At 38.6% G+C, this 14792-nt stretch overlaps 1 protein-coding gene across 1 annotated transcript; it reads left to right on the top strand.

The window, feature by feature from the left end:
* Positions 1-6470: 6470 nt before the first annotated feature.
* Positions 6471-10960, top strand: ptges3a (prostaglandin E synthase 3a (cytosolic)). Its single transcript, XM_040151621.1, has 8 exons — positions 6471-6647; positions 7610-7723; positions 9031-9100; positions 9189-9287; positions 9639-9728; positions 9833-9889; positions 10066-10093; positions 10600-10960. Coding segments are annotated over exons 1-8 (480 nt in total). The 5' UTR covers positions 6471-6645; the 3' UTR covers positions 10620-10960.
* Positions 10961-14792: the final 3832 nt, after the last annotated feature.

Here is a 14792-nt window from a genome sequence, read left to right as displayed (position 1 = left end):
GAAGTCCTGCTCCAATCTGCACCTAGTGCAAAACACACCAGCAAGGCTTTCACTGAAACCAGGGTATAATCTCTTTCCCTTTCTCTTTTGGTTTTTGGTTAGATTTAGGATTTGCTGATGTGACAGTTGGCCCTGGCCGTCAGGGCCCATAGACTTTGGATCGTCCTGCTTGAGGACCTTAGGCCAACAAAACCCCGCAATACATTTCACATCTCTTCCCATCAAACAGTTTCTTTATTTCTATTTAATGAATACATGTCATCTAGCTACTCATATTTCAACTGCTTTCTTCTTTTGTATAAACACCCTCAGCTAACCTCTGTTGATATATAATATCCGGTGGTCTTACTCATCAAAGCATAAATTTTAGATTATTGTAAGACTGCTGAGGTCTTGGAGTCATTTTCAGTTACTTCAGTTACTATGGCAGCAAAACAAAACCATTTCTTTTAGCGTTGTGTAAATTGACTGAATCCTTCATTGACTCACTGCAGCCTTCAGGCGAGCAGTTTAATATATTTTTATTCCAGACTAGGCACTAGTTACGGGAGTTATTTTGAGTTTATTATATCTTTGACCTTGTTTTTTCTGACAGCACTACAAATTCAAACTTATAACACTAATTTCTTTCATTGTAGCCATACACAGTGGGATAATCCAAGCTTAAACAAATTTTACATTACTATTCTACTGATGCAGGACAATAAGGACTCAATCTTAATACACAGACAAGCTGCAGATCAGGGCCTCAGGACATGAAATGTTGTCAATTTATCACACTTATTGAAACTGAATCAGTGACTGACTCCTTGGGCTCACTGACGTATATATATATATATATATATTTTTTTTTTTTTTCCCCAGATATTGCGTCAAATGAGTTTTACATGAATTTAGGACATCCAGCTATGAATCAGAAAATGAAGTTATATCCCAGAAAAGCTCCCATGGCTGTGGTTATAGTGTCTAAGGGGTTGTTCCATTATTCATTGCATATGGAGCTGCTCCAGGATTTGTGCCTGTCTGACATCATCACAGTCTTCCTTCTCTGCTATTTAAAGGAAAGATGTCACATATGAAACCTTGTCAAGTAAAGAATTTTAAAGTAATCTAGAAATAATGTAAATTCTATGTTGGGTGGATTTTCTTTTTGAAATATGTCTGGAAGAATGGAGGGTGCAGCAAAACCAGAGCAGCTTTATGAACTTTTTCCTTCTTAATTATCACTAGAACTGATCAAAGAATTTTTAATTTGTTAGTAATGAGTAAATTAGCCTTTTTTTCTTATAAAGTTTATGATGTGTTTCTGTTTTGAAGAGTAAATATATACATTTTAGATTAAAACTGACAAAATTTACAACAATTGTGAGCATGTGAACAAAACCCTCTCACACTATCTGAATCGTATAAACAAATGTAGATGTGTATTGACTCACAGTACATGGTTCTAGGAATCAGTTTAATCCAGTCTTTTATTTCGTTTACAGTTGCGTCATCTGAAGCTATGTGAAACTGATCCTATTCCACAGCCAGAGCGTGACCAACTCTATAAGTGGTATCATTACAATTAGGCCAGCAGGCAAACTATTGTCAACTGGACCACACTGAAGAAGGAAATTAGGTTCTAAGATCACAATAATCCATCCAAATGATGTCTTATTATCTGCCAGAGAGTCTAGTAGAAAATAAACCCCAGCAATACAGCAAGCTATTGTTAATTCCCGATTCAAATCACATCTAGCTGCAGAAAGCTCCTAGAGGTAATTCAGATTTCACTGATGTCTTTCTTTTCTTAAATGATGACTAATTCATGAGACTATTTCATTGTAAAGCTACTCTCTTCAGTGGCTTTATGGTTCAGGTGGAATCTTTCAGAGACAATAACACAATTACATGCTGTAAATCTATTTGGAGAAATGTAGCACGATAAGGTTGATACTGTTGATATACAGGTTTTTAAATGTTGGATTACTGAAAGATATTAATGAAGTTTAGAGACCAGATGCTGCTAGTTCGGTTTACTTTTCAGAGGATCTATAATATCTACAGCTGACACTAAATATAAGGGAATTCAATAAATCCAGATCTCGCCGCAGAATGTCCCGTCTAATGTTATTGTCAAGAGTAACTGACGTACCCAAATGCAGGAAACTAAACACTGATGTGGAAACAGCAATGGGGAGTTTATTATAATTAGTCAGCGAGAAGAGCAGGGCTTCAGGCTGGGAGTTGAGGGACGTGAGCAGTGGGCTGGAAGGGAGCTGTGTGATGAAGAAAAGGCCTGGGGAGGCTGAGGGTAGCAGGTTGCAGATGGGGATTAAGCTGTGAGGGAAAGCAGCGGGCAGGCAGATGAAGTTTGGATGAATGGTGAATGGCAAAGCAGGCTGGAGGACTGGGCGAGATGTGGCTCTGAAACCAAGGAGACAAAAGTCAGCACTGGGAAACACAGGAGCAAAAAATTTTTAGACGGTATTTTCGTGGCCTGAGTGTAATCTACCAGACTGGCAAAAACAACAATCTGGCCAACAGTGGCTGCACGACCGGGGGATATATATACTGCTGTGATAATGAGTCGATGGATTGGAGGTGTGCTGGCCTAGACCGTGACAGTCATCCTTAAGTAATGCTCAGGTCCAACAACTTAAAAACTTGTCTTTTGCTCTTGACTGAGCTAAATGTCCTTTCCTCCTAAAAATTGATTAAAAATGGGACTGAGCAATTATACTGTGTACTCTAACTACAGCCCTTCTTGTGGCCAACAAAAACTCCCCTTTATCAACTAAATCGGCCCCGCATCCACAGTGTGTCATCCATCCCTTGTTTCCACTATCTCCCATAAAGCCTGCCTGTTGGTCTTGGAAAGGCAAAGGTCCAGCACAAGGTGATCAAAGTTGGAGACGAAGTCGGATTATTTTGAACTCTCCTCTGCGCCAGGCATTTATAACGTTCGATTCCTATCTGATTCACACACCTATCCTGCCACACATCCCATCTTCTCTAACATCACCACTCAGGTCCCACACATGGAGAAGCAGCCTGACATTGTTATTCTATCCAAGCTATCATCCGCGTCATCTGTGCCTCAATCCACAGTGACCATTTGCAACTCATCTGACAATGCCGCTCTCTCTTTTCCTGCTTTGGCCATTGTTCCACTTGGCCCATCAGCAGTTGCCAAGCCTCATAGAGGTGATACTGCCTCTCAGCCTATCTTCTCTCCTGTCCAAGTCCAACAGCTTGAAGCTGCTCCCAAAGTGACATTACCTAGAGCCTCACTGTTTGCCTTTAAATTCATCTGACAGTTTCCATGTCATTTTCAGCTGCTTTAATGCTTTTGCCCACATAGAAAACCCCCACACCTACACCAACAGGTGCATCTGACGCCCTCCATCCCTATAGGGACCTAAACTGATAAGCAAAGCCTCACTCAGATTTTATTACTGATAGCAATGCTTAAGAGGCATCTGCTAATAACCTGGCTGAGCAGCAAGCTGTGAAGGGGGATGCTTTGACTTCCACCACCGCATCTGTGCTCATTTCTGTTGAAAAAATAAACACAAGCCAGAGTCTTGTGTCTTTTTCATCATCTCCAAATGCAGAAAGGCCCATAGTACTGTCAAAGCACATTTTCTAAATCAGCAGCAGTTTTTATTTTATTTTATTTTATTTTATTGATAGGTGATCTTTTGTAACTCATTCCACCAAATTAACCTGTTGTCTCATTTATGTTTTCCTTAGTCTTAGTCTTATTTATGCTAAAGTTTTTTTTTCTCATTGGTCCTCCTCCAGATCAAGATTCCTTGAAGGAGGGAGGAGTTGAAAAGAGCAATAAAATAACTATTTTTCATTTTGTTTCTGTTGTGTATGGCAATGAATGTAGTGCACATAATTAATCACTTGTAAAGCTCATATTCTTGTGTGAAAAGGGATGATGTCAATCAGTTCATTAGTTCTATAATAAATTTTAATTATTGTTGAAGGAAACTTTTTCAATGCTACTTACAATTTAGCTTAACATTGATAATATACTTTCTTTTCCCTCTGTATGTCAGTTTAGGTCTAAAATTAAAGTGTGTGACATGATAATTGTGCATACAGTGTTGATAATAATGGGGTGGAAGGGTTTATAGTAGTGTCCCATAACTGAATAGAAAGCACACTGTGCCCCCCTTCAGGTCATGTTTATTATTATTTTTATTTTAGCTTCATCCCCGGTGGCACTTGGTGGAATGTAAATAAGTATATTTACTTAAATACTGTACTTCAAGGACCATTAGAAGTGCTATGGAGCAAAGTTTTTGATTGCAGTATAATTTGTTTGATGCACCAAGAAACACAGCAATGGGCAGGCAATGTTGCTAGCTAGTAAACGGAGATGTAAAAAATAAGGTTTCAAGATTTTCCAAAAAAGTTAGCTCTGCAGATTTTGAATAAGGAAAGAAATCCATTCAACACAGACTTCAAGAAGATGCAGAGTGTGTTTTGGTGAGTAACACTGAATGTACACAAATCTGAAAATCCTCACGGCACCTCTAAGTTTAATTTCAGATACTTCAATATTACTTGATCTTTTCACTCCGTGCCACTTTATACTTTTACTCCCCTAAATATGGAGGCAAATATTGTACTTTTCACTCCACAACATTTATTGAGAGCTATACTAGTTACTTTGCAAATTAATATTTTACATGCAGGTCATACGATGCATTGTATTGCCATAAATAAATAAAAGATAATCCACCTTGACCAACTAAGATGGTGATACTTATATATCCAATATATACAGTATAACACACACAAGGGCCATTTTTCTGTTTCCAGTACTTTCCACTTAATATTTTACGCGCATTTTGCTCATAATACTTCATGTGTGCATTTACATTTTGTATATTTTCAATGCATGACTTTTGCTTGGAGTGTTTTGCAGTGTGGTTACTAACTGTAAGTAAGGGGTCTGAATACTTCCTCTCACACTTGTGACACAAAGCAAAGGTGGAGGGGTCAAGGAGGCCTTCTATCTTCAAGTTGTAGCCATAATTCAGTGCACAGTTTTCACAACTGTATATATACAATTATCTAACATGGCCAGATTAACATCCTGGCGGCTGCAGGGAAAAGATTTGCTGTTATGCCCCTTCTGACCTCCACTATAAATGGTAGTTTTTAATTATTTCCCCTGGCTCTAGCTGAATTGATTAGTTAATTAATCAATTATTAACAGGTAATTTGCTGGCGACAATTTTGGTCATTTTTAAAGCAAAAATGCGAAAAATTCCCTTTTCCAGCTTCTTAAATGTAAATAATTGCTAGTATTCAGGTTTGTATTTATGGCAGCTGCTAAAACAAAACAACAAATCAGAAAGTGTGAACTTGGGCTTCATAATTATGGGGCTTTTGGCACTATTTTCTGACATTTTATACGCTGAACAATCAATCAGCTATTAAAGGCAATAATTGCTAGATGTACTGATAATGAATATACTTGATGGTTGCAGCCTTATACTACTCCTATGATGAAATAATACTAGCCTGTCTTAACCCAGTTTCTCTGTACATTAATTACTTGACACACAAAAAGGGGAAGCAATTTGATGAAACACTTTACAATAAGTAGGCAACAAATACAACTAAAGTTTTAAAGCATTAAATGGCCTTGATCTAAATTGCATCAAGGTTTTGTTGACTCCCTATGCGCCTGGGCGTTCCCTTAGATCGGTGGATTGGGCTCTGCTATACTGTCACTGGTTATTTCACGGTCTTGATTAGCGACCAGAGGAAACGGGGCCTTTTCGGTTAAGGCCTCCAGATGGTTCAACACTCTGTCTATTGAGATCCGACTGGCTACATCCTTAGTGTCTTTTGAATCCCTTCTTAAAACATTGTCTGATAGGAAAACAAAAGAATTAAATATTTTATATTTAATATGTTGCTGGGTTGTATCACCACAATCTTGCCATTTTATATTTTTTATCCTTGTTTTATCCCTTCGTATTTTTTGATCTATGTGTTTATTTTTCTATTTTCTTTTGTTTCTTTAAAGTACTTTGTAACTTTGTTAACAAAAGTGCTATATTAAGGAGCTGTTTTATTATTATTATTATTACAACTAAATATATAATAAACCATATTAAATAAAACCGTTTTAAAACTAGATTTTGACACCTAAAAAACGACCCTATAAGTCATCTGTTCAAGCAATTTATCATGACCCCCTTCTTGCGGTAGTAATAATTGTTACGGGTGCAAGGGAGGAAGTCCAGGTGGATGGATGGGACAGCGAAACACCGGACGATTCCCTGTTCACACGGGAGACGGTGCATTATGCTGTCAGTTACGGAGAGACACGGCTGGTGGAGCTCGCGCCCTGCTCTGGAACGCCGTGCACAGGCGTTCTAGAACTGTCTTCAACGGGTTCGGCCTGTGACGCTCCCGTGCCCACGCTCCATGCAGGCGGGCGAAACAGTACGTCACGAGAGAACGGCGAAAACACGCGATGTTTGGAGAGACACCACTGCATCTGTTGTAAACGTTAGAGTTAGCTAACTCTAGGTTTCAGCGATCATTTTTGCTGGACGCTACAGCTAGGCAACACTGTTATCTATATCGTGGTCCGACGAGGGAGTTTTAATTGCTAAAAAAGTGAAGATGTAAGTCTTGGGTTTCCTATGTAGTCGGCAACGGTCGTAGCTAACTAGCTACAAGTCTTAGCGGCAGTGTAGTATACTGCGGATCAGCCAGCTAACGGTAGCTAAGTGAGCTAGCACACGAGTGCACACGAGTGCTAGCCTCAGCGGTTACTCGGCTGTCAAGACTTAGCGGCGCAGCGGGTCGTTAAATCCACGCACCGCTAACTTTCCTTCAACCTAATATAACTTGGCACCACCATGTCCCACAAGCTGATAAACTCCTTCCTAGTTTTGTTTACGCGTTTTGTTTTGTCAGCTCAGTTTCGTTAGCAAGCAGGATAATGTCAAGCAGCAGGACAACGGTAATGTTAGCACCGAAAAAGCATGGTGTCATGATTAGCTTGTAAGATTTCATTTTAGCTAACGTAAGCTAACACCGACTTAGACACGCTCGTCAATGATAACGTTTTTCGTAACACAACCTGTCCTTATCCCAGGCAAACATTTTTTCCTAACTTTGGTTCACATCCAAATAACGATACGGCCTACTGTTAATGTAGCATTGCCTGACACTCTCTCATGATAAACTAATTGTTGCTGTGATGAAAGTATACTATCTGTAATGTAATATTAGCAGGTGGACCATTTTTATTGCGGCTTATTATGTTAAGTGTTTCTCAAACAGTTATTGCGTTTGGTAAAGAGGTGAAGGATACTTCAGAGGCTCTCATGCTAATCTGGAATGAATGAGTGACTTTCGTCAACATGATTCAAACGTGATCTCAGATGTACTGCACCCTGTACACGTGGGCCACTGGAGTAGAATAACCACCACAGGCTGTGAAAACGATATGCCCAACTAATATTAACAAACAGGGTACTCTTGGCTCTTGAACAGTTACTATGTCAGACTAGAATGAAGCATGGATGATTCTGGATTGTTTTAATGTTACTTAATCCCTCTTTCTCCTCTTTGTCATTAGGCAGCCTGCAACAGCTAAGTGGTATGACAGGCGGGACTCTGTTTTTATAGAGTTCTGCGTGGAGGACAGTAAAGATGTGCAAGTAAATTTCGACAAGTCCAAAATTGATTTCAGGTAAGTTCTAGTAATAGCACATTAAATTGAGTGAGAATTTTCCTGATCTTAGAGCAAACTGACCAAGGCCCAGTTTCCTAGAGGCATCTCAGAGATCCTCTCCAGACCTGTTTTAAGACATCTAAAAATTTTCTGCTTTCAATAATTTGTTTCTGATATGGTTTTTCAGCAAAAAATCAATTACTGTGCTAAAAATGTATAAAATTATATTAACTCTTACCGCCTTTTTAGAAAATCCAGAATCAATAAATATACAAATATTTATTTTTAAGTTTAACTGCTAGAAACAAGATTTCTCCTACTTCAGTGAAAAGTCCCTTATCTGTGTAAATGCACTGGAGGTAACATGTTTCCACGTCACACTTCTGTAAATTGGATATTGGACCACGGTTGGGTCCCAAACTAGTTGTGACGTCACAAAGTCATCTTTACATACACGTCTTAAGCAGAGACTTGAGGTGAAGACAAAGAACCTTTTCCTCCTTCAGCAGATCTAACAAACAAACAAACAAACAGATGCTGTTTTGATAAAGAATTCGGGCCTTAATTGGCCTTTTTCCATCATTCTGTGAGCAACCATGATCTGATTTTATGCAGTACATGGCATGAGTCTGCGAACAGCAGGACGCAGTTAACAGAGTTGGCTAACTCACTGAGAAGTTGGTGTTCGACCTGTCGCTTGCAGCTCTTCATCTAACAGCTCACTGTGGCTGCTGCTTCTTGTTCCATTACTCCCTGCAATATTTCAAAACTGATCTGCTGTCAGAAAATACCCAAAATGACCGTTTTCTTGTTATGTAAATTCATTGATGAATGACAGCAATAAGAGCTAAGCTCACTTACAGAAACCCTATATTTACTGTGAGTGCTTCATGATTAAAGTCAACTCATGTTTCGCCAGTTAAATGTTTTTAATGTGAAGCTGCAGCAGTTGGGAATGTTTGGCTTCCATTAGCAAGAACTTAATACAGAATTTTTCCTGGAAATGTTGCCAAAAACACCAAGTTAGTCACACTGCAAATTTATAAATATTACAATAATTTCATCAGTGGGCCAAATGCTCAATCACCATTGTGTTGCCTCATTTGGCCATAGATAGTGACTTAACAGAGATGTATTTAAATGAAAATCTTCGAGTTTGCCACTTTAAAGAAAAGATGAGCCTTAAGATGCCTGTTGGAAACAGGGCCTGATCTGTGGTACAGTGTATGAACAGAATAATGAGAACACAAATAATATCATGGTTTTCAGTTGTTGTTGGCATTTGGAAAGGAAATATCATGACCTCTTTTCATTTCATCATACAGCTGTGTCAGCGGAACAGATAATATCAAGCACCAGAATACAGTGGACCTTTTCGGGGAGATCGACCCCAAAGTATGTTTGTCACTAGAAGTCATTGTTGTAGTTCTGCCATGTCTTTTATTCTTTTAAAACTTCATTAAACTCTCTCTGTTCCATGCAGGAATCCAAACACAGACGCACTGACAGGTCTGTGTTGTGTTGTTTACGAAAAGCAGAGGCTGGGAAATCATGGCCACGACTCACCAAAGACAAGACAAAGGTTACTTTCTTTCTTTAAAAAAACAAAAACAATTTGTCAAGCCACCAATACTCATCACTCTTCAGGTGTAGCCTTGTTGCAAACAAGATACGTACACTTAAATTTCCATCAATCTGAAAATAAATCTTGGTAAACTGTTCAAGCTCATTTATTTAACTTACTATTATTTTACGTATTAAAAGAATTTGCATCTAACTGCCTTTTCCTGGTGATTTTTATTAAAAGCATTAAAATTCTTAGTTCCAAGAATAGTATGGCAAGTAAATATCAGCATTGAAAAAAACAGCTGGAATAAAGTGATTACATGTCAAATCTTGCCTTATTTAAACACTCGAATCTATCATCTTTTAGTGCAACTGGCTGAGTGTGGATTTCAATAATTGGAAAGATTGGGAAGATGACTCAGATGAAGACTTGTCAAGTTTTGACAGGTTCTCAGAGGTAAACATATTGAACATGCACAGTGCCTGAAGTGTGAGTATGTCCAGATGTGAGTATGTCCTAGTGTTGACAAATTGATTGTTTGCTCTTGTGCATTTCTCCAGATGATGAACAGCATGGGAGGGGATGATCTACCTGATTTAGATGGTGCAGATGATGAGGTATTTTCATGATACATATTTTTTTTATTTTTTATACATATAGTAGTTTTTTAATATGGTTCATATCCTTTATTACAGAGAGAGTGTTTTGTTTGAAGAAATTTTAATTAAGTGAAATTTACCGGGTAAAGCAGTGTAGGAAGAATTGTAATAATTGTTTTTGCTTTGTTTTGCAGCATGATTCTGCAGACAGTGATGATGAAAGTAAGTACTATTCCAAAAGAGCTTTCTTTATAATTAGTAATCCGGTAGTCACTAGATCCCATGGGCTGAGAAGAAGAAAGCCATAATGCTAGGCGGTGCCCTGTGTGTACAAACGGATGAATCATTGTAGGACCTGCTAAGTAGCTATTCAATGTCTGTGGAAAAGATGGTATCATTCAATGTAGTATAGTGAAGTTTATATTATGTTGAAAGGGCTCAATTGTATATTTCTGCCCCTTAATGGAGAATTAAAGGTATTCAATCAAAAATGGCTATAAGTAAGAGATGGTTAACTTTTGCCATAAAATCACAAATGGCTATGTTAGGATATGGCTTCAGTTGATCCAAAAAAGTTTGAGGGACTGAACTTTGTAGTAGTATAATCACTTTTATTTAATTTCTTCTGTGTGTTTGTGTGTGTGTGTGTTTTAATTTTAATAGGTGAATTAGATTCAGATCTAATGCTGCTCACACACATCACATTTTTAATTTTGTCTCCTTTCCAGAAATGCCCGACCTTGAGTAGATGAATACGGAAGCCACACCAGTAGTAAAGTGAGTTATAAGTCGGTTGAAGAGAGAGACAAGGCATGAGTTTGCAGCCACGTTGGAGAAGAAATCTCATCTCTCTGCGCAGTTTCCAAAGCGAAACCCCTCAAGGGAGTGACAGGGAATGACTGTTGGATACAGACATGCACAGAGATCCATAGCGACATACAGTGCTGTGCTTTGCTGTTCTGTTCTGCATGGACAATTCTGTTCAAATGAAAATGTTATTGTTCATTGACTTAAATGACTGTAATGGGATGTGCTGATATCTTACACCTTCTGTTTTTTTTTTTTTTTTTTTTTTGCAATGTCCTGTTATGTATTGAACATTGTGATTTCTAATGAAGAAAAAAAATGCCTATTTTCCAAAAAAAAGTAGATTTTTTTTTTTTTTTTTTTTAAATAACAGATTTCCCCCCTTTTAATGTTTGTATTGTAAATTGCACTTATGTTTGTTAATTTAAAAAGCTGGAGTTCCGCTTGAAATGGGTTTTCCAATGTATGCCAACATCTGCAAATATTTAACAATGATTTCATTTTTTTTTTTTTTTTTTTAAACATTTCAGCATTTAAAATAAACAGATATGCTTGTGCAACTTACAGCTTGTGTTGAGATTATGGTAGTAGAGTGATTAAATCTTTGCATATAGTTATACCTTTGCAAAGGCCAGTTTGTTTCTCTATGCCAGTGTACAAAACATTGCAAATTGTAGCAAGTACACAAGTTAATTTTCTTCCATATGCATTCTACGGTGAAGGCAGAAATCCTATGTAGTCTACCAAAAGTTTCCCAAGTAGTTTAAAACACTAGAGGATAAAAAGGTTTGTTAATAACATACACTAGAACTATCTTTGGAGGCTTGTGTGTTTGATTCAACCTGTGTTGAACACTTCTGCGTTTGTCTTATCCTGTGGGAGTTTGGGTATAAATTTCTAATAAACTGTTTCAGACTGTTGAATATAATAATACCTTAGTACTGAAGCATCACTTTTTCAATTTCCAAAAATGTTTAACTCAATGAAGTTTAGAGATGAAATTAACCCTGGAAGGGATAAATATTCACTACTCTGGGAGTGTGGTCTAAGTATCAAACAATGTTTACAGGTAGTCTGTCTTAAACCAATGCTGACAGGCCTGTATGTTCACTAGATAATTATTGGTCACTTGACTTGTTCCTGATGTCCATACTGGCTGCAAAGAGATTCTTTCCTTACAATTCCAGTTTAAGAGATGGGAGACAGTCATCAACCCTTGTCTGTTATAAAATGTTTTATAAAATCATTCAAAGCTAATATGATGCTTCAGAGGTCTGAATTATAGAATTCAAGTGGTTATCTTCCAAAGTGAGTCTTTTTAGAATAAAATTCTTTCTCTTTTTTTCGACATATATTGTTTCTGCACTGAGCTGCGGCAGCGTGTTAGTAACACAAAGAGGAAATTTTGTATTAAAACACTGGAAAACTGGAAAAAAAATCCTCTTGATTTGTCTAACTCAGACCGTTGAAGCCTCAAATTAGCTGCAGATCAACTTTAGAATGCATTCATGGTAATGAGGACTTTGGACTTTGTCCCTCATCTCTTATCTTGGAATTGCATTAGGACGTGATGGCCAGTATGGAAAAGAGGAACAACTGAAGCGCTCAATTTACAAATTGGCATGAGAGTATTGCACTAAGACAGACTTGAAAAAATGTGAAACCTCTCTGTAACCACTGCTAAGTGCTAATGCTTCCCAGCACTGCACTCTCACTTCTCTCTTATATAACACAGGGTATTTCAGGGACTTCCCAACTTCTGTTTACTTTTATTAGAGCAAAAAGGGAAACTGAGGCCTAAAATTCCTTTATACTTTTGTGATGTTGCTGTGTGTGATTTTTTAAAAACATGGCAATGGCAGTACATGCTTCAAGGGCAATCTAAGAAGTAGTTAGCAAAGACACTACTAATTCTCTGATGATCGTCTTATCTGATATTAAAACTAATCATCAATCGGTAAAGACCAGAGATTATTCATGACCACAAGAACCATAGATTGTTGGCGATCAGATAATTGGATAAGAAGTCTGTATGGATCATTTGAAAGAAGTGGAACGTATCTAAATATCTCCTGCTGAGGATTGTCAGCAGCAGCTCTTAATCCCTACCCTTGTAATACTGTTTGTTTAGTCCCTCATCCCCTGTGTTCTGTAATACATGTTTTAGCCACAGTGTGGTGAGTGCAGGCCAGAGTTTCTACTCCACTGTGAGATGTTTAGGGGCTGCATGTTGTGTATGTGTCAGCAGTCTGAAGCCAGGGAAAGAGGAAAATACAATGCAAGCACCTTTTCAATACCCTCCCCTGTAAAACTAAACTGTGGGCTTAAACCCACAAAAGATGGCTTAGCATTAATGGAGGGAGTCATGAGAAGGACATAATACTCATGACAATAGAGAGGCACAAACTGTAATAAACTGTCAGGATCACAACAACAGAATAAACACTATCTTTTGAGGAAAAAGTAATATTTTCTCCAGCAACTACCACCACCGTCCATCATATGATGGTGGTAGAGTCTGTTCACCCGTCAGTTTTCCCTGAATGTGAGATGAAAAAAAATCCAAACATCAGGCTGCTGTGAGATTAATGCAAGAGATCACATCGAGTATCTGTAAAAAAGCAGGCAACTTCCAAAGTGACTTACATCTTTTGAGGCTTAAAAAAACTGTATGCTGATTATATTTGAAGATTCTCCCGGTGCCTTTCCAGCGCAACTCTCTGGAGTATCGATGGCACAGAGGCAAAAAATATATAGAGCCACTCTGGCCCATGGAAAAGGGATCTCACAGATTCAACAGTGGCAGCTAGACAAACAGATCATAGAAACAAGCAGAAACTGTTATTGCCAGCGTTTTGTTTCCATGCATAAAGGAGAAAAGCAGTGAGCTCAGCATAATCCTTTCAGATGGCTGCGGCCATCCCTCTGGCTGCCCTGGTCAGCATGATGCTCCAGTGCAGAACCTCAATGCCAGGCCCTGCTCTCCCCTCTCCCTCTCCAACCGTGGATTTTCCACCGCTTTATCCAACCTGAGCCTCCAAACCCATCCAGCACACACAATGTAAAACTCTAGCCTAATCAGTTCTGCTGCCACAAACCTAATTTGTATCAATCCAGAGCACAAGTGGAGAAATTGAGAAATTGCTCGTGCTTTGGCGATCACAGCTTTGATTGGAGTGAATGTGAACTGTTGATTGCACATTTCAGAAGAGACAATGAAAGGAAGATAATGGAAAACAAGTTAAAAGGTTGAGATTGTAATTACATTTATTCTGTGCCTGCAAAAATAACAAAATTATGAGAAAAGAAGCAAAACCACCACTGCACACCACTTCTACCAGCTCGCAGGTGCTGCCCACCACATGCCCACTGCTTTTCTATTTTTAGGTTTGAAAGTTAGTGCAGTTTCTCAGGGGAGGTTTTCAGTCAGTGGTTTTATGAATGGGATTTTCTACCACTTTCTTGGTATTAGTGCTTCAACCAGGGCCGTTGGTGGTATTCAGGGACTAGATCTCCACCAACTCCAGTAACACCCGAGGTCTAGCTGGACCCCTGAAAACCTGGAAAACACCCAGCGGAAATGTAAGATGCTGCAAAGCATTTTGTTTTTAGCAGAAGAGTAACCAAATTTTTGATTCCTTCTTTGCTGGCCCTGAACACATAAGGTCAAGTCCTAATTTCAAAAGCACCCTTTAAACTAACTAAGTTCAGTATTTTGAGGGCTTTCCGACATGAATTAGTTTAAGTAATTGTCAAGCTCCACTGTGATTATTTCTGACTCATTTAAAATTGCAACCTGTGATTTCTACAGTGCGGGAGGTCAGGGCAGGAGATGGGTTAAATTATTTTGTTTTGATTCATAGTATTGTGCACTGGCCCCTCCCCCCGGATCAGTGGGGCTACTCTGGCCCTGGGGTGTTATAAAAAGGCCTCTGAGCTCCCCCTGCTCTGGTAAAGAGGCTGAATGTCTGCAGGACATGCTTAACGTTTGTCTATCCATGTTCTTCTACTAACAACCAGCGGGGTTGACACATAGATGCACAGAGACTGTCTTATTGCTCCACTCAGGAGCTCTCTATGACAGAAATCAGAATTCAATAGGCAGAGCAGCAGA

The sequence above is a fragment of the Xiphias gladius genome, chromosome 18, assembly GCF_016859285.1.
Source record: "Xiphias gladius isolate SHS-SW01 ecotype Sanya breed wild chromosome 18, ASM1685928v1, whole genome shotgun sequence".
NCBI classification, from domain to species: domain Eukaryota; kingdom Metazoa; phylum Chordata; class Actinopteri; order Istiophoriformes; family Xiphiidae; genus Xiphias; species Xiphias gladius.
This window is presented reverse-complemented; position numbering and strand designations above follow the sequence as displayed.